Here is a 20,502-nt window from a genome sequence, read left to right as displayed (position 1 = left end):
AACGCTGAAGCAGTCTGTTCTCTCTCTCGTTCGTGTGTACGCATTTGTGTGCTGCGCTTTATGATTCATTGAGTGTCAACGAGTGTGAATGAAATCAGCAATCCAAACCCATTAACTCAGCCTTCTTAACCTGTTCTAATAGAGGGACAGATAAAACATCACTGCTTTATCGTAGGGCGGATACCGTATATGTCTCACATTGTTACAGCACAAATATCAGTCTGCAGATCTAATTACTACTAGCATGTCTGAACACGTTTATTTACGGCGTAGTAATTAACGGTTTTGTGTGGTATTAAAATCGAAGAGAGACCATAATTATCGACAGTTAACATTCACAGTAACAAAGTATACCCGAGGACGTATGATATAGGATAATGTAAGTTATTGACCGTAACCATCTCCCAAGGACCTGAGGTTTGTACCACGGCGTCTCCTCTCTGTTTCGAAGAAAGCGACTGCCCGCAAAACTTCTTGGCATCTCCTCACTACTGGGTCTGTTACGTCATTAAGCACGTCAAGAGAGAGAGAGAGAGGTGAAACAGTGTTTGGTACGAATTAATTAATTAGTCGCTGAAGGAAGGAAAGTGAAAAACATTCTAGTTATTTTTTTCCTTGGCATTACAGCCCCAGTGGGCCTAGGCCTACCTTCATAAACTTCTCCGTTCACTGTTCGGTTTTTCTAGGTCTTAGACATACGGTAGGATTCCTTGGGCGGGTGATCAGCTCGTCGCAAGGCCTCTACCTATACACAAACACAGAAAAACGAACACAAACATCCATGCCCTGAGTGGGATTCGAACCCACGATCCCGGCTTCCGAGCGAGCGATGAAAGTGCACGCCTTAGACCGCTCGGCTACAGTGACCGGCGCCTTTGGAGCACCCAAGTTTATTTCATAGCTCCAAATTTCCCTGAAAATAAAGTGCACTGAAATTGTTTATTTCTGTTAGATGTATTTAATATTTCCCTCGTTTTTTGTCTCCACCTTATCGTGGTGAGGATGTTTGAGTATGCCAAGGACCCTGAGAGCTATACCAGCGGTAGCGTGTTTTGGAAGAGACAGTGGACCTGTCGTATGACAGATTACTGATGAAATGAAATTTATTTAATATATAACTGCATGTAGAGTCGATTAATCTTGTACATGAATCTTCATAAGCAATAACAGGTCGCTCTAACCTCTGAACTGGCACTTTAACGTTTATGTATTTCAAGAAACAAACATGGAATTATGATATTTTTATTATAGTTGATTTCGGTTTCTAAAATCGATATGATGTTACATTACACAAATTTACTATGATTTTCCACCTTCCTGATGGCGTTTGGTGATGACCAAATTATTCTCTTTAAGCATTAAATCGTATGGGATTGCTTTAGAAAGAAAGCAGCGGAGCAATGTGTCGGTCAGTTTGGTAGACTTACGTGTATACTGTTTGCGGTCTCTTGCCAACTGTAAGGCAGAGAGGACAGTAGTAAATGAAGAGGCAGAAAAATTTTATATTCACACAAATAACGTTTTTTTTTTAAATTTGCTTAGTGGGAGGTGGAGTCCAACTGGGTCCACTCTGCACGGCGGCCACTAATTGGCTGTAGCCTGCCCCGGGTGTTTATGATGATGGAGAATTTGTTGGAATGAAAATTGGAAGGGGAAAACGAAGTACTTGGAAAACACCCGCCCCAGCGCCACTTTTCCACCACAAATCCCACTTGACCAAACCCGGGATCGAACCCGGGCCGCCGCGGTGGGAAGCGAGCGACTAACCGCTTGAGCTATGGCGCGGCCTACACGAACTATTATTAAATTTCGTGGACCGGCATAATTTAAGCCGCTGACCGACAGCTGTCCTTGCACCGCGGTTTGGAAACACCGCACGAACTAACAAACGGGGTTCCTTTGCACGATTTACATATATCTATATAAGGTTTTACAGTCTTTTGTTGGACCTCCAGTTCTTAATCCGATACACAGTTGATAGGACTCCTTTGACGGGGGATCAGCCTGTCACAAGGCCGCTCCCTACACACAGAATAAACGTACACAGACTTCCGTGCCTTGAGTGGGATTCGGACCGACGATTCCTGCGTTCGAGCGAGCGAAGACTGGTCGTGCTTCAGACCGCGCGGCCACTGTGCTCGGCGATCTGCATACATATCCTGGCGAAAACATGTCTAGTAAGACCTTAAAATAGACGATCACTTCGCCCGTTTCATATCTCATTAGGGCCACAATCTTATTTCGTAGTTATCATAAAAGTGACCTATTCGCGGTCGAGTGAGTAGCACTGTGCTTCATATTCAGGAGGTCCCAGCTTCAATTCTTGACCGGGAGATCTACCTTGATTACGATTTCTTTTTCGTGGTTTTCTCCAGTCTGTCCAGGCAAATGCCGGGATAATTAGCGCAGATTGGTCACTTGCTAGTCTTTCCGCGTTCTTTCCAAATCATTAATCACTAATTATCTTCCCATTAGACGCCATATGGTTTGAGCTACTGACAGTGACGTAAATAAATAGCAGAACTGTTGGTCCTGAAACGTAAACAAAAAGTGTATGATGGTATAACTGCACATTTCAACTTAGCGTGACGTTGAACTTTCCATGCGACCTTTGTGCTCTTTTTCCACAAAAGGAATGAGATAACAATGCCTTTTGAGCATGTGCGAAGATAACACAACTGCTTCTTATTGTGAAGGACATAACGCAGCGGATTGTGCTGCAGATACAACAGTGTTTCGGGCACGAGATGTTGTACTCGTCGTAGTTTTTGTTCAAGGCTTCCTTTAACCTTTAATACGAGAATATAGTGTACGTAGTGTCATTAACTATTTAAGGCGTGAAGAGAGCGGAGATTATCTACAGACAAGCGGCTGTTATCAGTGTTACTACAATGAGGCATGAGTACTAGGTTGAACACGAATTTCTCGTAAATCTGAAAATTCAGTTCCTACCTCACAGGAAACACTACCTCTTGTGTAAGAACACTAATCGGTTAATACAGTTTAGGGAAACAACTGCTATTTATTCTGGGAATGATATGACATACATACGAAAATACACGGGGGCACGCTGTAGCGTAGTTGGTTGAGGCACTATGCTACCAGCCGGAAGGTCGCGGGAACGAATCCCGATGAGGTTATTGGATTTTTTTTTCAATTTACCTAATCCTTCCAGCCGCACTATGGCCCTGGCGTCGACTCAGCCACTAACAGTAATGAGTACCAAGAATATTCTTGGAATGTTCTTGGGGGTAATGGGCGGCCGGCGCGTAAGGCTGACAACCCTACCACCATCTATGAGCCGATTGTCTAGAAAATGTGGGAACCTCAACATGTCACAACCCTATGGACCTCCACGGCCTGTTACAGGGATACCCTTACTTTTACTTTTTTTTTTTTTTCATTGGCGCTACAGCCCTCATTTGGGCCTAGGCCTACCTTCATGAATCTCTCCGTTCACTTCGGTTTACTAGATCTTAGAAATACGGTAGGACTCCTTGGGCGGGTGATCAGCTCCTCGCAAGGCCTCTTACCTGTACACAAAGACAGAAAAACGCACACAAACATCCATGCCCTGAGTGGGATTCGAACCCACGATCCCGGCTATGCCTTAGACCGCTCGGCTTTGACCGGCTTACTTTTACTTTACCTCATATAAATAAACTGTTATGAATTTCAGAATGTTTTAACGAATGGTTCTTATAGTATCCACTGTGTTTAAAGCGGTTAATAGTTACGCCTGTAAGACCATTGGGCAGAATGTGTTTACTAGCTTTAGTTTGATCTGCGAGGCTAGTGGAAACGATGCATGTTGCATAAATGTTCACACTGAAGTGGTAGAATAGGAGGAAACGTCGTGGACTGTTTTAACCGTTTCAAGACAAAGTCAGTCGAGAGTCAGAGTTATTTATACTTTACGACCGGTGGTTTACCGGCAATCAGTTCGTCTTGGCGCTCGTCGTCATGAAGATCACGACCACATATTTTATTTTTGCAACTGAACCCATGCGGTCATAGCCCTTATGTTACATCATCTTTGGTGAGAGGATGGGTTTGTCTCTTACGGGTGGGTTTGCCTTTGTCAAGTATATTGTGGCGTACCACCAAAAAGCCGGGCGATAAGACGTCCATTGATAGACAACAGTTGCAATAAGAATGTATACTTCAGTAAAAACGCAATATCAACAGACCGTTGCATAGGAATCGCCCAAACAACAAATAAGTTTCCCCGGAAATGGAAGGATATCCATGGAAACGAATACTACCAGCGGATAAAACCGAACCCTTGAACACGATGTTCACTAGTCAGTCCGAGTGCACGTTATAAAAGTCCAGCTTCGACGAGACCAGTTAGTTTTTAGTGTAGCTCCGACTAGAGCAAAAGCAAAGTCGCGTCCGACAAAGGGATGAAGACATCGAGAACAGCGGTGCAAGTAATTGCGATAGTGAAGTTGTGAATAATTGTACTTGCGAGTGTAAAAGAGATTGTCCAATAAACGTCTTAGCCAAATCTGAGACACGCGTGAATTTATTTGTCGTGTTACATAGGCAACACGCGGCAATATGTATCACATAGATCTGTAAATGATATACGTGTAAATTCAGTTCTTGTCTCACAGGAATAATTGCACGTCGTAATTCTCTCCTTACGAGGGAGGGCTCCTCAGTTATAACGATATAATTTTCTCAACATTTTAAGGCCTTGAAATGTGAATAAATTAATGGGCCTTTGTGCAGGTACCTCTGCATGCATAATACATATTGCATGATTTCATTACTTGGCCCATGATGATGTTTTAAATAAAAATAAAATTCTTCTATTTTTCGTCTGTTTCTCTTATAATGTTTCGACCCACTTCTGTTAATGAGTTCTGTGGTAATGTGGAGCATTGCATGACGGTGCATTATAGATTGGCGTAGAATGGGGAAAGTCAATTTCCTTATCATATGTTAGCGGTGACTGAAGAAACTCCTGATAATTTGTAGTTTAGAGATACTTTTACCGCTCTTTCGCAATTGTCACGTGAGCAATCAAACTGCATAGCACGGGGATTTTGTAACTGATCTCGGCTGGGCGCCAATTGTAACGGTTCCTTTGAGAGGGACTTCTGGGAGAATGGAGGGCGTTGCGTTGCGCTTCAGCTGCAGTAGATCTTCACTGGGCCGCTGATTGCTGCATCGCACGTAGCTGCCGAAGTCCTCTCCGTTTGTCTTTACCCTTACCCCTCCCCATTGTTGCTGTGAGGTGGTATGTTAGGGAGGAAAGAGGTCTGGTATTGGGAGCTGTTAAGCACAGAGTAGGGGTGCTTAAAGTTACATGTGGCCTCTTGGGTAAGGGTTGGTTGGAAATAACTGGCTGTGCTGAGGAATCGGTAAGCCGGAGAACTTAGTTCGTAGCCTTAACAGGCCCTGCTCCGGCAGGCAGGAAGATGCTACACACTATTCATCACTACTAGACGACTGTTTGCACTAAAAATGATTATTTATGAAACACCAAAATTGACCACTGCTTTAGTCGGCTGTACTCTTGACTCGTGAACCCGCTTTACCCGGTTACAATATTGTTAAATGACTTATGTAGAATTTTTTGGCTGCCATTGAAGTTTATGATACGCCATTTACATCAGAAGAGTGCACACAAGTTTTTGTTTTAAAGGGGTTGGTATTTTATAACAGCGCTTCGTATGTAAATCATATAGGATTTATGGTTCTCATAGCGGTAGTTCTGAATAGTTCTGTCTTCTCGGATATAACGCCATGTGGTCCGGTGAAGGTCAACTGACGTTTCGGAAGAACACATGGCCTCGGTCTTCAGAATTGCAGAGCTACTTGCTGTAGGCGTCGTGCTGATTTCTTGCTTGGCTTATTCTTAATTTCTAAAGACGGAGACGATAGGTTCCTCCGAAACGTCAGTTGACTTTCAACACATTACACGGCGCTATTTTCCAGACGAAATAATTTTTCCTTGTAAATTGTTTGGTGTTTGTTTTGGCTTGATTGCACTCCTTATAACTAGGTTGAATTTATTCTGTAATCTGTAGTTTTCTGACAGACTGGTCAGTACGTGCTCACGCTGGTTCCTCGCTCACGTATTTTCTTTTTCTTCTACCCGGAAGATGAAGGCGATACGTTCCTCCGAAACGTCAGTTAGCACAATATCTACATGACGCCACATCCCAGAAGACTGCTTTCTTCAATCCTTCAGCTGCTTCTGTGTCCGGTGCGTTTATATAAAAGTCTCTTTCTTGTTCTTTCTCGTACCTAAACTGACAGGTGTGATACACGCAGTCGCTGGTCCATGTAAAATTATAATTATTTTTCATCTGTGGCCTATAAAACGTGTACTTAATGGCGTCTTGACACAGTTTCACTTATGTGATTCTTTTTAACAAAACTCGTATTGGTTGCCAGAAATTACTTTACAGTCCCTCACCAGGAAAAAAAAAACTGATCAATTCCGTTACCATATTTGTTGGTGTAGACGAGGCTGTTTCGCGGTTATCTGCTACTTGTTTCTCTTTTGCATATCAGGCGTGGCGTCTTGCGTTGGTTTTCACTCATTCATCTTGTCGTCCTCTTGTCTTTATATCATGGAAATCATCTCTATTTGTAGGTTAGGTCTATATTCGGGCGTGGTTGAAATTTTGTTTGAAGTATTCGTTTCGTGGCTTGTTCCTGTATAGGTCATACTTGACGGGGGGGGCACCTTATTGATGGGGAACAGGAAGGGAAATAGCAAGGCGAGATACTCTGGTTACTTCCTTTGAAGAAACTTGCGGGCCGGTGAATGTTTTCTCCTCGTCTGTGTTGGTGTGTCAGTCAGTCGCGCGCTCGCCGTGCTCGAAGCAACGTGTTTACGCGAGTGATCTCTCTTTAGAGTCGTGAGTTTCGAATCAAGTGTAAACCTTTTTGCTTTCGTTGCAGTCTGCGAGTTCATATCGTCCGCTCTCATTCATAGCTGATTATCTCTCCTGAGTTGATAATTAGGATTGGTCTTTGTTTTTTAGTGTACACAAACTAGTCCAGTGAAGCGGTGATGAGAGAGTTTTTCTTATGTTTTTGTGACATTTTCATGTCCAATTTGGCGATTGTTTTTTTGCGGATTACAGTGTGCGGTTTTGAAGACGATGACGATGACCCAGAACTTGAAGTTCCTCGTCTTATGAGTTTCAGTTGAAGTATGATGAGACAATGCAGTCATCGTGCATATGTAATAAACACCTTTTTGACCTTCGTCTGGATGCTTTGTCATGACTTTGATATGGAAAACAGCGGAAAGCCGAAGAGATGTTTTGAAGAGGCATGGTCACAGTATGATTTTACAGTCTTCTGTAAGGTAAATTAACGACTGACTATATATATAGGCGTAAGGAGCACGCGGCAGCGTAGTTGGTTGAAGCACTATGCTACAAGCCGGACGGTCGCGGGATCGAATTACGATGATGTCATTGATTTTTTTTTTCATTTTACCTAATCCTTCCAGCCGCGCTATGGCCCTGGGGTCGACTCAGCCTCTAACAGTAAATGAGTAAAAGTAAGAGTAAAGTAAAGCTATCCATGTAACAGGCCGTGAAGGCCCATAGGGTTGTGAGACGTTAAGGGTCCCACATTATCTAGACAATCGGCTCAAAGTTGGCGGTAAGGTTGTCAGCCTTACGCGCCGGCCGCGCTTTACTCCCCAGGGAAATTATTTAATTAATTCCTGGTACTCATTTCTGTTAGAGGCTGAGTAAACCCAGGGCCTAGTGTGGCCGGAAGGATTAGGTCAATTGAAAAAAAAATCCAATAACCTCATCGGGACTTGAACCCGCGACCTTTCGGCTTGTAGCCGGAAAGTCGCGGGTACCAGGAATATTTTTTAAATATTCTTGTGGGTAAAGGGCAGCCGGCGCGTAGGGCTGACAGCCTTGCCGCCATCAATGAGCCGATTGTCTAGAAAATGTGGGAGCCTCGACGTCTCACAACCCTATGTGCCTTCAGGGCCCGTTACAGGGATAGCTTTACTTTACTATATATAGGCGTACGGTGCTTTTATCTTACAGTTTACTGGTGCTCAGTTCCAGAACAATCTAACCTTACATTTCAGAGGAAATCAGCCTATGAACTGCGGTGTCCATTTGTTAACGACATATACAAACTCAGGCCAACAGCTGGAATGCCGGGAGTTTATATTCCGTCTTCTAACTGTTAACGTCGCCGAGGTAGGAACCTAAGTGCCGAAGTTAAAAATATGCGGATCTGTATTTAACGCTTTTACACTTCGGTAACGCTGTGCTTTGACTGAGGATAGTTTTACCTGTCGCGACATGTCGAGACATTGTCTCTAAGACCAACAGTTTGATTACACTTTCAGACTTACAGATTCGTTAGTTTTCAAGTAATAGTGGCCCCGGATTTCAGAATGAATGACGGCATGTGACGATAGGTTTGTGCGCTGCGTTACTTTATCTCTGAAGAGAACATTTGCACTGTCTCATCTGCTTGGAAGCCACTCTAATCAGCGGAACTTCGGGGTTCGAACAAAATCGTCCAAGTCATGATGAATTGTCCCATCCAGATATAACCGAGTTTTATCCAGTAGTTTCCCCACCCTCACACCTTCGACGTTAACCCGTGCCTCATGCTTTAACATTAAATATTGTAGCATTTCTTCCGTAGTGTGTGTTTGTGGGTTTGGTTTGGTCCACTGAACAGTGATTGTTCCCGTAAGCATTATTATCTGGCTGATCTTTGTAACAGAGATGCGTTGTGTTTTCATAGAAGTAAGAACCGGCTTTTAGAATAATACATAGATGAGCTAAAATATTTAGGACCTTTGTGCGTTTTAATTTCCACCACATTTAAAATATTAATTATGGTCTCTCGGAAAATTAATTTTAATGCTGAAATATTTCAAAATCAATTTCATGTATAAAAAAAGAATTACCCTATAGATCCATAGCTTTTTTGTCTGTAAGTAATGGTGTATTTTGATGCCCTCCCTGAGAAATTTATAAACAAATTTTGGTCGGAAAACCCGAAGAGAAGGATCTACTACGACAGGGAATAGGCGTTGGAAGCAAAACAAATTAGTGTCCCCTCGGGTCTTATAATACCTGAACGACCATTGGTTTCCCATAATGGACCGCGCTGTATTATAGTTAATTCTTAGTTGGTTCTCTGTCACCTCTGGATGGTGACTACAGTGGCAGTGCTGAACTTGCAGCTCCAAGCGCCTCTTTCAGCATTGTGACACCAGAAAGGTAAAGCTGTCCTTGTAACAGGCTTTTGAGGCCCATAGGGTTGTGAGAAGTTGAGGCTCCCAAATTATCTAGACCAGGCATGTGAAACTCAACTTGTAAAGAGGGCCACCTCAGCCCTATAAATAATAGTCCAGGGCCGCGCTTCAAAATAGAAATATATATTAGATTTCGATACAAGGAAATTTAATTCTATTTATTATTTAGGAATAATTTCAATATAATTACCTAAAGTCACATATCTTGCAGTTCTAAAAAGCAAGAGAATGCCATTTTTGACAAGTATCAAACAGCTTTTCAATATGTAAAAAGAGAGATTACACAAGAAGTTATGTTAGAAATAGCAAAACATTGAATTTCCTGCATCCTGCTAATTTATGTCTGCGTGAGACTTCTTTCCTTCTGGTCTGTTGGAAAATTTTCTTTACAAAAAATATTTCTACTAAAATTTTAATATTGATTTTCATATAAATTAGCTCTAAAAGTTGAGGGGCCGCACTTTGTGGCTATGGGGGCCGCATGTCTGACACGACTGATCTAGACAATCGGCTGAAAGATGGCGGTAAGGTTGTCAGCCTTACGCCCCGGCCGCCCTTTAACCCCAGGGAAATTATTTAATTAATTCCTGGTACTCATTTCTGTTAGAGGCTGAGTCGACCCAAGGGCCGTAATGCAGCTGGAAAGATTAGATCAATTGAAAAAATCCACCTCATCGGGACTCGAACCCGCGACCTTCCGGCTTGTAGATTAGTTCCTCAACCAACTACACTACCGTGTACCCCACACCAGAAAGCTTATTTATTTATTTATTTTTGTTTAGATTTTATTTTACAGCTAATCATCTCAGTAACGCATACTGCGTGGAATGACTGGATGATAATGTGTAATGATTTGCGAAAATGACATGGAAGGAAGCGGTCGTGGGCTAATTTAAGGCATCGAGACATTTACCTAGCGGAACCGAGAAAACCCACAAAACCACAGCCAGATTAGTAGGTGTACCGTCCCAGATTGGAACCAAGGACTCTGCGAATACAAGTGAGAAGCGTTACCTCTTGGGCGAACCTTCTAGTTTTTGTAAGATTTGAGGCTTTCACGGCGGTGACTATGAAGAAAGCAGTCTTCTGGGATTTGGCACCTTATACTTCTTCAACCCTGAAGATGGGGGCGATACGTTCCTCCGAAACGTCGGTTAACACCACATATACACGATGCCAAATCCCAGAAGACTGCTTTCTTCTTCTAGTTTTTGTTTTTGGAACGTTACAATGAGGCCGACCCACATCGTTGGTTGATAGAATGTGTCAGGACTCCAGAAAATTGAAACAGATTATATCCACTGTTCTTCATGAGCCACCGCTTCAGCGTCCTTCAAGATACACCACCCGCGCTACTCCAGAACGGCTTCATTCATTTTTTTCTCCCCACTAACCGTAATTAATCGAGCATTTTCATTCAGCGCTCTGTAGCCGTGGTAACGGTGAAACGTGAAGAAACGGCCTGAGGCAGCTGGCAAATTTAATACATGACGTCACTCTTATTGTGTATATATAGAATTACACATCTCATTCAACATGCAGACAAGGCAGAAAACTACTTAAAGATACACACAGTAGGAAGAGACGAACGGTAAAGTTCAGACCGTTCATTCTCTGTTAATGGCGTCGGATTAAGATTTGTTTTATTTAATCAAGGTGTCGTGTTTTTAAGGCATTGTGAGCCTGGAAATTCATTACAGCTGATTCAGGATAATGAGGACAGGAAACCCCCCCCAAGCCTGTCAAGTTGGCGGTAATCACGTAACAATGAACTGCGTGAATTATACATGGCTCCTAAGGCAATTAACCCACTTTTCCGTGCTACGGGTAACAAAAAATTATTTCGAAGTTAGAGTCTACACATTTTTCACTACCATACAACATTCTTTGGATGGGGTTGGGTTGGAGATTTTTTTTTACCTCCGAATCGGGTGGTTGTATTTCGTAGTGACCGCTGACAGGGCGTCGTAAAGAGTTTTAAGAAGATTTAATAGCTGTAAGGTACTTGGCATTGACTGAACCTACTTTGTGGCGGTAAAATAAAGGTAAAATTATCCCTCTGCTTAATTAATTAAACATCACACCATGAAGACGCATGTGGGAGCGCAGGTATAGCTCCACAGTTCTTGACCTTGGCTAGTAGAGGGAAGTGCATGGCCAGCTTCATGCCCCGCCCCCTTTACCTTCAGGGAAATATCCCCAGGTACCAATTGTTTAGGAGGCTCGGTGGATCCGAGAGCCGGCCTGGACTCTGTGGATTAAAGAAAAATCTCTTTTCCTTGCCAGGAATCAAACCCCAGCCTTCCAGCCTGTAGCCCGTCGCTGTACCGACTGTTATATCTGAATTATAAGAAATGCATTGCTAACAACACTACAGTCAGCAGGCTTGTCTACCGCTAACAGTATAGACTTGCAGTCGGGAAATGCTCTGTTCGAATCTCGCCCGAAACATCGGCTGTCCTGACTGACGCTTTTCGTGGTTCCCTTCCGTCCTTCCAGACAAATACCAAGCCAGCAGGCCAATTAGGCCATTACTGCTTCCTTTCAAATCCTTCCCAACTTATTAGTCACAAATCATCTTACCATTCTGCACTGTATAATTAATGCAGATACCGAAAGCTCATGAGGCAGGGATAGCGCAGTCGGCATAGTGACTGGCTACAGGCTGGACAACCAAGTAGATGGAGTTCGAGTCCCGGTGGGGAGTAAGAATTTTCACTTCTCCATGTCGTCCAGACCGGCTCTTGAGCCCACACAGCCTCCTATCCAATGGGTACCGGGCCTCTTTCCCTGGTTAAAGCGGCCGGAGCGTGGAGCTGACCACTCACCTTGAACTAGTGCCGAGGTCAACAAGACGTGGTTCTATACATACACTCCCCCATACACCTTAATGGCGTAATGCTTAATTAGTTAAACACGAGACAACGTTACCTCTTTTTTACCTTTGCCGAAAGCTCGTTACATAACCCACGAAAAGAAACACTGTACAACAAAGCGAACAGTTTCCCACCTTTAATGGAATGTGAGTGGTTAAAGTAAAGCTAAATGTATTGAATTTAAATCTGAGCGCATATCTTTCATTTTATATCTCCCGTCTCTTCTAAGAAAAAGGGTAAAAACTTAACACAGGACAAGTTGTGAGACAGCCGACCGGATATGACGCGACGTTTGTCCGACCAATTAGTGCAAGATATAACATTCTCTTGACCAGCGGGTGAATGACATGTGGCGTTATATTAATAAATTCACGGTTTCCATTTTCCAAGCCGAATCTTTATTAAATATTATCAATTTCTGATTTGTTTTACGGAGAAATTCCAAATTTGATTTTCCGAAGAAAACGGTAACATTTTTGTTTGCAATCTGCGCATAGAAAATCGCCGAAAAATAATTTTACATCAAAGAAAAGGCCCATATTGTACAGTGGATTCTTACAGGATATCCTGAACCCTGTGTTCTTAGGATATTAGCACACATTGAGCCCAGTCCAGTCGCTTTTCTCATACCCAGCTGTGGGTGCATTCATTCATTTGTGGGTTTGTTTAACGACGCTCTTGATAGCTCAGATTATAAGCGTCAGGAATAGGATGGTTAATAAATGTTGAATAGGAAAGAATGGTGAAAGAAACGGTCATGACATGTTTGAAGATATGAATCCTCATTCGTCCGGATGGGCCAGAGGAAAACCACTAAAGGGCTCAGGATAATCAAGGGGACAAGGGACTTAGTCCCACCCAACTAGCAATAAAAAAAAACTTATATTTCAGTAAAGTCCTATCTACTTCTCGATCTGTGTGTAGGTCTCTTTTCTTTTACTTCTAAAATGCTGTATACATTGCTTTCTGAATTTCAGGCCGCAGTGTAACAGAAAGTGTTTCATTCTCTACGTGTTAGGAAATATGTCTGTTGTCATTGAGTTCCTCCTCGTGTCTTCCAGACCATAGCCTCGGTGCTCTGAATTTTTAACTTTCTATTTATTTCTGCTTCAAGTACCGTGCAAACTCCGGTATAATGACCAGAATCATTTGCGGTTGCTTCCCTTAGAAACTGCATGAGGTGTACTGTGTGTTGTCAAATGAATCTGACTGGCATGTCATTTTAAGTGCGGTCCGTAAACTTTAGAGGATCATTCTTGCTTCAAATTTAAAGTAGTGCTCAGCTTGCCACCTGTTTCATGCTGGGCTTACTCTTCAACCCTGAAGATGGAAGCAGTACTTTCCTCCAAAACATGGAAGGACGTGACGTTACATCCCAAAGACAGCACTCTTTAAGCATCGAATTGTTTTCGTAACTTTTAGTCTGGAATGAGTTTCAGCTGCTAGTCTGTACTGCTAGTTTTATGGCTGGAGAGCACGATGTCATATGTTGCACTCGCTTCGCGCGCCCGGTACTTTCATTTTACAGTGGTTAAAGCGAACGAAGGTCGATCACAATGGCTGCGCGGTCTAAGGCCCGTCCGCTCAAACCCTCGGGTCCTTGGTTCGAATCCCACTGAGTCATGGATATCTGTGTGCGTTTATTTTGTGTTTGTGTTGTTCTGTGTGTAGGTAGCGACCTTGCGACGGACTGATCCCCCGTCCATGGAGTCCTACCGACTGTGTATACAATTAAGAAATTGAAGACGCGGCTAAGGCTCAACAACGTGCTGTAGAGCCATGTGTAATGTAAAGAAAATAAAAAAAGTTTGTTTCGTATGATGAGTTTCATATTTTAGTTTGTAGGTCCAGTATTGACCAAGACGTACAGTAAGTAAGCAAAGGCCAGTATTGAAGGTGCAACTACTTTTCGTGGTCGTAGACTGGTTGGCGTATTACAGTCTTACTGTTTCGACTTTATAATGTCGTCATCAGATAGATACGTTTTACGTAACTGCTGCACTGTATCGCCTTCCCTATTTCGTTGTGGTAAAACTATTTTGAAATTAGTTCCAGATGTTGACTTCTAAGAGTTTTAACTAATTTCAGCAGATAGCTTACTATCTGCTTCACGTTGGTTTGTTGCTTGGCATATTCTTTAACCCTGAAGATGGAGGTGACATGTTCCTCCGAAACCTCGGTTAACTTACAACGGATTACACGGTATATGCCATAAAATAGAACTCTTCAGATGTATTTGCCTTTCAGGGAAGGCCGATCTAGGTTATATGGCGTCAAATGGAATCCTGTGGGATAGTTATGAATATGGAAAGTTCTGACAGTCACCAGTCACGGTGTATTTTACGGTCAAATCGCGAAATTCGCCTGGAATGAATTATTATATTTATTTCACTCAGCTTTCATTAGCTCAAATCGTGTTGCGTCGCATGGTGGGGTATTTAGTGAATAATAAAGCGGCCTCCGTAGTCTAGAGGTAACGTTCCCACCTCATGACTCGTAGTACGCGGGTTCAAATACCCGGCGGAGGTCGTCGAATTTTTAAGGGCGGAAAAATTCAGGGAACAAGTCCTCCGGGAGGGACTTTAAGCCGTGGGTCCCGTGTCGTAGCTTTACGGCACGTAAAAGAACCTCATATCTCCCAAGGAGGTCACTGAGCCAAATTAACGGACGTTTCCCGCCCAACAGCAGTCTCTAATACCTCTGGTAGATGGGGGAAGCATTATAGATACCTCTCAGCTAGTAGAGCCGGTCTCGCTGGCTGGGCGGGACTGATGGTAAGCACCAGTACCGGTAGGATACAGAGACTGGTAGAAATCATAGAGGGAAGCACAATGGACCAATACAGGTCTCAGTGCATGGGGAAACCCGCCCTCTCCAATAACTAACTAACTAACTAGTGAATAATAAACTGGATGGGACGCAGAAGGAAATGGCCGTGACCTAATTTTAAGTGAGACATTATCCCAAGATTGGAATAGAGACTGAGGAAAACTATGAAACAGCACAGGGTAGTTGGTTCCCCGAGCAGAGATTTAAACCCAGGAGATCCGGAATACGAAGCAGGATTGTCACCTAGAGGACCGCGAAATTCGGACCATCCGTTTACTGCGGCGTGTGCTGATATGTGTCGCAGGTGCTGAAGTTGATATGCGACAAACGTGGTCATTATCAGGTGTGTCCATGTCTTTTAGGTGTGCAATAGATTGGTGGTTGGAGATAAAGTTCGTGTAGGCCGCGCCATAGCTCAAGCGGTTAGTCGCTGGCTTCCCGCAGTGGCGACCCGGGTTCGATCCCGGGGTCTGGTCAAGTGGGATTTGTGGTGGACAAAGTGGCGCTGGGGCAGGTTTTCTCCGAGTACTTCGGTTTCCCCTGCCAATCTTCATTCCACCAATTGCTCCACAATCACCCTAACCTATCATCTGGGGCTGGTACAATAGGCCAGATGTGGTCGCAGTACAAGAGACTTAGTCCCACCCCACTAGCATAAAAAAAAAGTTCATGTATCCGAAATTTCTCACGTCATGAAGCTATGTCACAATTATTTCATAGCTCTATAACCCTATGCAGTTTATTCAATAGTGACTGGCCGTACTGTGAGTTGGGGAATTGGGGTAGGGCCACATCCTTTTATTCCTGAGCTTTAATTTAATGACACATAGAAATAATTCTGGGTTTGTTTCTTGCAATACACAATCTTTCTTATGTCAGTTCAGTGATTACGGTGCTCTGTAATTGTTTAAAGTGTTCATGGAATTTATTAAGGAGGCACGTACACGATTAGCTAATAAACGCCTAATTAGAAACACTGAAAAAGATTTGATTAGATATGTGATATACNTATGTCAGTTCAGTGATTACGGTGCTCTGTAATTGTTTAAAGTGTTTATGGAATTTATTAAAGAGGCACGTACACGATTAGCTAATAAACGCCTAATTAGAAACACGAAAAAGATTTGATTAGATATGTGATATACAATAAATAATAAACAATGAAATGAAATGAAATTAAATTAATACCGTTTACTTTAAGTGAAGGCGAAGACGAATAATCTTACGCAGAAACTGCCTTCTAAAAGAAGTTATTGAAGGAAAGATAGAGGGGCGGATAGAAGTGACCAGAAGACGAGGAAGAAGACGTAAGAAGATGCTGGATGACCTTGGGGACATATGAGGATATTCTCATTTGAAGGAGAAAGTTCTAGATCGCATCAAGTGGAGGAAATGTTTTGGAAGAGACTGTGGACCTGTCGTCTTGACAGATTACTGATGAATGAATGAAGACGAATAAAGGATATTTGAACCAGTCGAGTGTAGACATGCCACGCAACCAGAATCCTGGACAGGATCTAGGAATATCTAAGACGCACTTAAATACCAGACAAGGGGTTCAATCCCGGACCATTTCCTGTGAGATTCTTGCGGAACGAAGTAACATTGGACCAGGTTTCTCTCCGAGTTCCGTTTCCCCGTGCTAATCACCGTTTCATCATTGTTCTATCATGTGTTCACCGCCTCCCGTCTTGTACGATAGCCCTGACATTAACACACCCCAAGCCTCAAGCCTTTAAGTTAAGGGGCTTCATCTGTGGCCCCGCACTTGTCTGATTACAGAGTAAGGAATTTAGTTTTGTGCCTCAGCCCACCGCGAATCTGTGACCGCAGAGGGGACTGACCACCAAGAGACACATGGCGGTATGAGTTCCACTTACCTTTCGTTATACATTTAATGCGAATTTTTACAACCATAAAATTAAAATAAGTATTTTTTTTTTTTTGTGATTTATTCTTTGCCAAGGTGAAAGCGTACGTGGTGTGTCGAATGAAATCTCCACTTTACACTTCCCGCAGCTTTCACGGAACACGGTATTTCGATTTGCGTACCAAGTATCTTCACTTTTCTTTATTTGTCGTAGCTTCTGGTATCACGCTTCTCACGACTTTCATATCAAACACTGTCTTCATAAACCGCGTAACATAAAGTAGGACACTGAACTGCGGAATGTTCCAAAAGCCTGGGATCGATACACCAACTATTTTAAAGGCTCTCGCTAAATTATACCCCTGTAATTGAAAGAAAGCCGGTCACGGTAGCCGAGCGGTCTAAGGCATGTACTGTCTTTACTCGCTTGGAAACCGGGATAGTGGGTTCGAATCCCACTAAGGGCATGGATGTTTAGTTTGTGTGTGTGTATTTTTCTGTGTTTGTGTACAGGTAGAGGCCTTGCGACGAGCTGATCACCAACCCAAGGAGTCCTACCGAATGTGTAAGATCTAGAAAAACCGAAGTGAACGGAGAAGTTCTTGGAGGTAGACCTAGGCTCACTGGGGCTGTAGTGCCAAGGGAAAAAATTGAAAGAAAATATAGCGGACGTGATAGCTGGATCAGCAGGCTGGTAGTAATTGATTGTAGTAATTATAGAGGAGGAAATCCAGTTACATACAGTGCGAGTGATACATGTCCTACTGTTGGAGTTTAAACGGACTCTAAGAAGACCGCGTTCTGGTCACCGTGGCACCTCAGAAGAAATTCGTGAAATTATCGGAGTGAAAGCGTGTGACGGCGATTTTAGTTGCAGGAGCTACATTAAGCTGCGGGGTTTAACCTGTAAGAGTTAATAATGTAGCTCACCTCCAGCGCCGAATTGAAGGAGTGTGCGTAACCATCCAGCCAGCCGTCAATGTAGATACTAGGCTAAGGACTTGTTTCGACTGCCGCCATGCTTCGAGAGAGTTGATGGATGTATTGAAAGAAATCAGGGAAAAAATGAAAGTTAAAATACGATAAAACAAGTTTCCGTTGGTTCCTGGACGTGAAGTTCAGAGAACAGAGACTTGTATCGGAAGAAATACACATCTTTACAGCTCGCCTATCTGCATATTTGAAATAAACATTTCCTTCTTTTCCTTGGTATTAATTTTTTCCTGCCATAGAATTGTGTTTTATATAATACAGAGGGGCCTATCGCAGTGGCCGCGTGGTCTGAAACATGAACTGTCTTCGCTCGCTCGAACGCTGGGATCGTGGGTTCGAGGCATGGGTCTCTCTGTGCGTTTATTCATGTGTTGATATTGTCCTGTGTGTAGGTAGCGGCCTTGCGACGGTCTGATCACTCGTCCAAGGAGTTCTGCCATCTGTGTAAAAAAAGATTACGAATCTTAAATAGAGGCCAGGGCCCAACAAATGGTTGTAGAGCCATTGATGAATGAGTGGGACAGAGACAGCATCTCTAAATACCGGTATGACAGGTGTGTACGCTAATGATTATAACAAGAAGCTTGGATAAGCTGTCACTACTGAATTATTCTACTTATTATTATACTTTTAGGAATATTGTTCAGATCTGTAAGACACGTTTTAATTCAAAATATTACAGGAAACCTAGACAGAAATCACCAGCTGTATGCTAGCGGACATCTTGATGTTACAAAATTGCTCTGCTGCTAGTTTTCTCCGAGTAATCCGTTTTACCCCGCCGATTGTCATTCCACCAATTCCTCCACATTCATTGATCATACAGCTTAGTGTTGTCATCAGGGTTTTTGGATGCCAAGAAATTTTAAAATATTCGTAATTATTTCTTAAGAATTCGCTGATGTTCTCGGAGCATGTGATGACCCCTGCTCTCTTAACTGAAACTCCGTCCAATTCTAGTTTAGGCCGTGTGCGGATGTCACATCAATTAGAGGGTTCAGGTGTAAATATCGGATAAGTGACGTTTTCGAAGAAAGTGACGTTCGTGAATTATTTTTCACGAGACGGGAGTCTCCAACATGCAAGCGAGAACACACGTTTCAGCGCTGTTCGTAATCTCATACTTTAAACTCTGGTCTGTTTTCGGTAGATTAATGCTATAAAACTCAGTGGTTTTAGTTCACAAGTGAACTATACCCACCGAGCGACCGCCTCTTGTCGGCGAAGTTGGTGCCAACTTTAGTGGATAGAGGATGTCGCGTGATCAGCGCAACGAATCTCCACGGCCGCTAATTTCGATTTTATAGATCGGAGCCTCTACTTTTCCATTCAAGTAGCTCCTCAGTTATCCTCACGAGGCTGAATGGACCCCGTTCCAGACCCACTAGTTCTCAGAAAATCTGGTAGCGTCGTGAATCGAACCCGGTCCTCTGGATCTGTAGCCAGGAACTCTGACCACTAGACTCCAGAGGTGGTCAGATTAATGCTATATGTATCACAAATTTTGTTGTTCTCCTAGTTTCACTTACAGCTTAAGACCGCTGATCTAGTCGTCCGTTGAAGTACGCGTTGAGTATTTCCAGAGCCCTGTCTCCAAAAGGGCGTGAGAACCAGTCTATTGAAAGCTATTTCACTCTCTCTCTTGTAGCTGTAAGGTGACTGGGGTCTAGCTTCATCATCCAGGAGCGTGTGATATAAAGAAACGCGTTTTGGTATGATGCACGATTACTTTTCCAGGTAACCATGACAACCACCTGCTTGGTTGCTGTATCAAGAACGTTGCCTTGGTCTGATTGGCGGTCCAGTCAGCTGTTTCATTCCATTCATCTGATTCGAACAAAACGCAGATACTGGATACTAGTGTGTGATCCGTGGTCAATGTTTCCAGCCCGAGGATACAGTCGTACTCATAATCATAAAATTATATTTTCACATCTGAATATCAGTAATACCCAACTTCGGATTCGAACGGAATCCTCAAATCAGTGATACCAACAGTACGAGTATATATGCGATTCTTTTACACTATACCAGACAAATTTCATAGGGACATGGCTATTTCTGTTACAATTGTGTGTGTTACTTCCGTACTCCAGTCAGCCGATTGCTGGGCCAGAGATGAAGCGCCTCCAACGAAAAGTTCCGAGGATGTGATGTGTGTCTCGCCAGGGCTGTCGCACATCTCAGGGAGCCGTGATGCATGAGCTGGAGCAGTGGTGGAATGGAGATTAGCAGGGGAAATCCGAGGGAACTTGCTCCAGTGCCATTTCGTCCATCAGATGAATCTCTCATACAGTAAAGTCACCCGAGATTACGCCGGAATTTCCAGAGCAAGAAGTCAGAGTCTAACTGCATGCACTGTCCGAATTACAGGGCTGTTCTAGGTAAAATAATATGAAAAGGAAATTTAATTAAGGGGAATAAAAATGTTAAAATTAAAACAGCGGAAATATGAAGTGTGAGGAGATATGAATTAAAGTGAATTAAATATTTTGATATTTAGGTTAATTATATATACTGTGCAGGTCACGGTAGCCAAGCGGTCTAAGGCATGCACTGTCTTCGCTCGCTCGGAAGCCGGGATCGTGGGTTCGAATCCCACTCAGGGCATGGATGTTTATGTGCGTTTTTCTGTGTTTATGTACAGGTAGAGGCCT

At 43.1% G+C, this 20,502-nt stretch overlaps 1 protein-coding gene across 1 annotated transcript in view; it reads left to right on the top strand.

Annotated features, from left to right (window-relative positions):
- The window catches only part of LOC111869823, a 621,461-nt gene that overhangs the window by 72,068 nt on the left and 528,891 nt on the right, over positions 1-20,502 (top strand). Inside the window, exon 2 of the mRNA XM_033753563.1 lies at positions 7,110-7,336. Within this exon, the coding sequence (XP_033609454.1) occupies positions 7,181-7,336 (156 nt within the window). The 5' untranslated portion in view covers positions 7,110-7,180. The remainder of the gene's footprint in view (positions 1-7,109; positions 7,337-20,502) is intronic.

This window comes from Cryptotermes secundus, unplaced genomic scaffold (assembly GCF_002891405.2).
Source record: "Cryptotermes secundus unplaced genomic scaffold, Csec_1.0 scaffold245, whole genome shotgun sequence".
In the NCBI taxonomy this organism is placed as follows: domain Eukaryota; kingdom Metazoa; phylum Arthropoda; class Insecta; order Blattodea; family Kalotermitidae; genus Cryptotermes; species Cryptotermes secundus.
This window is presented reverse-complemented; position numbering and strand designations above follow the sequence as displayed.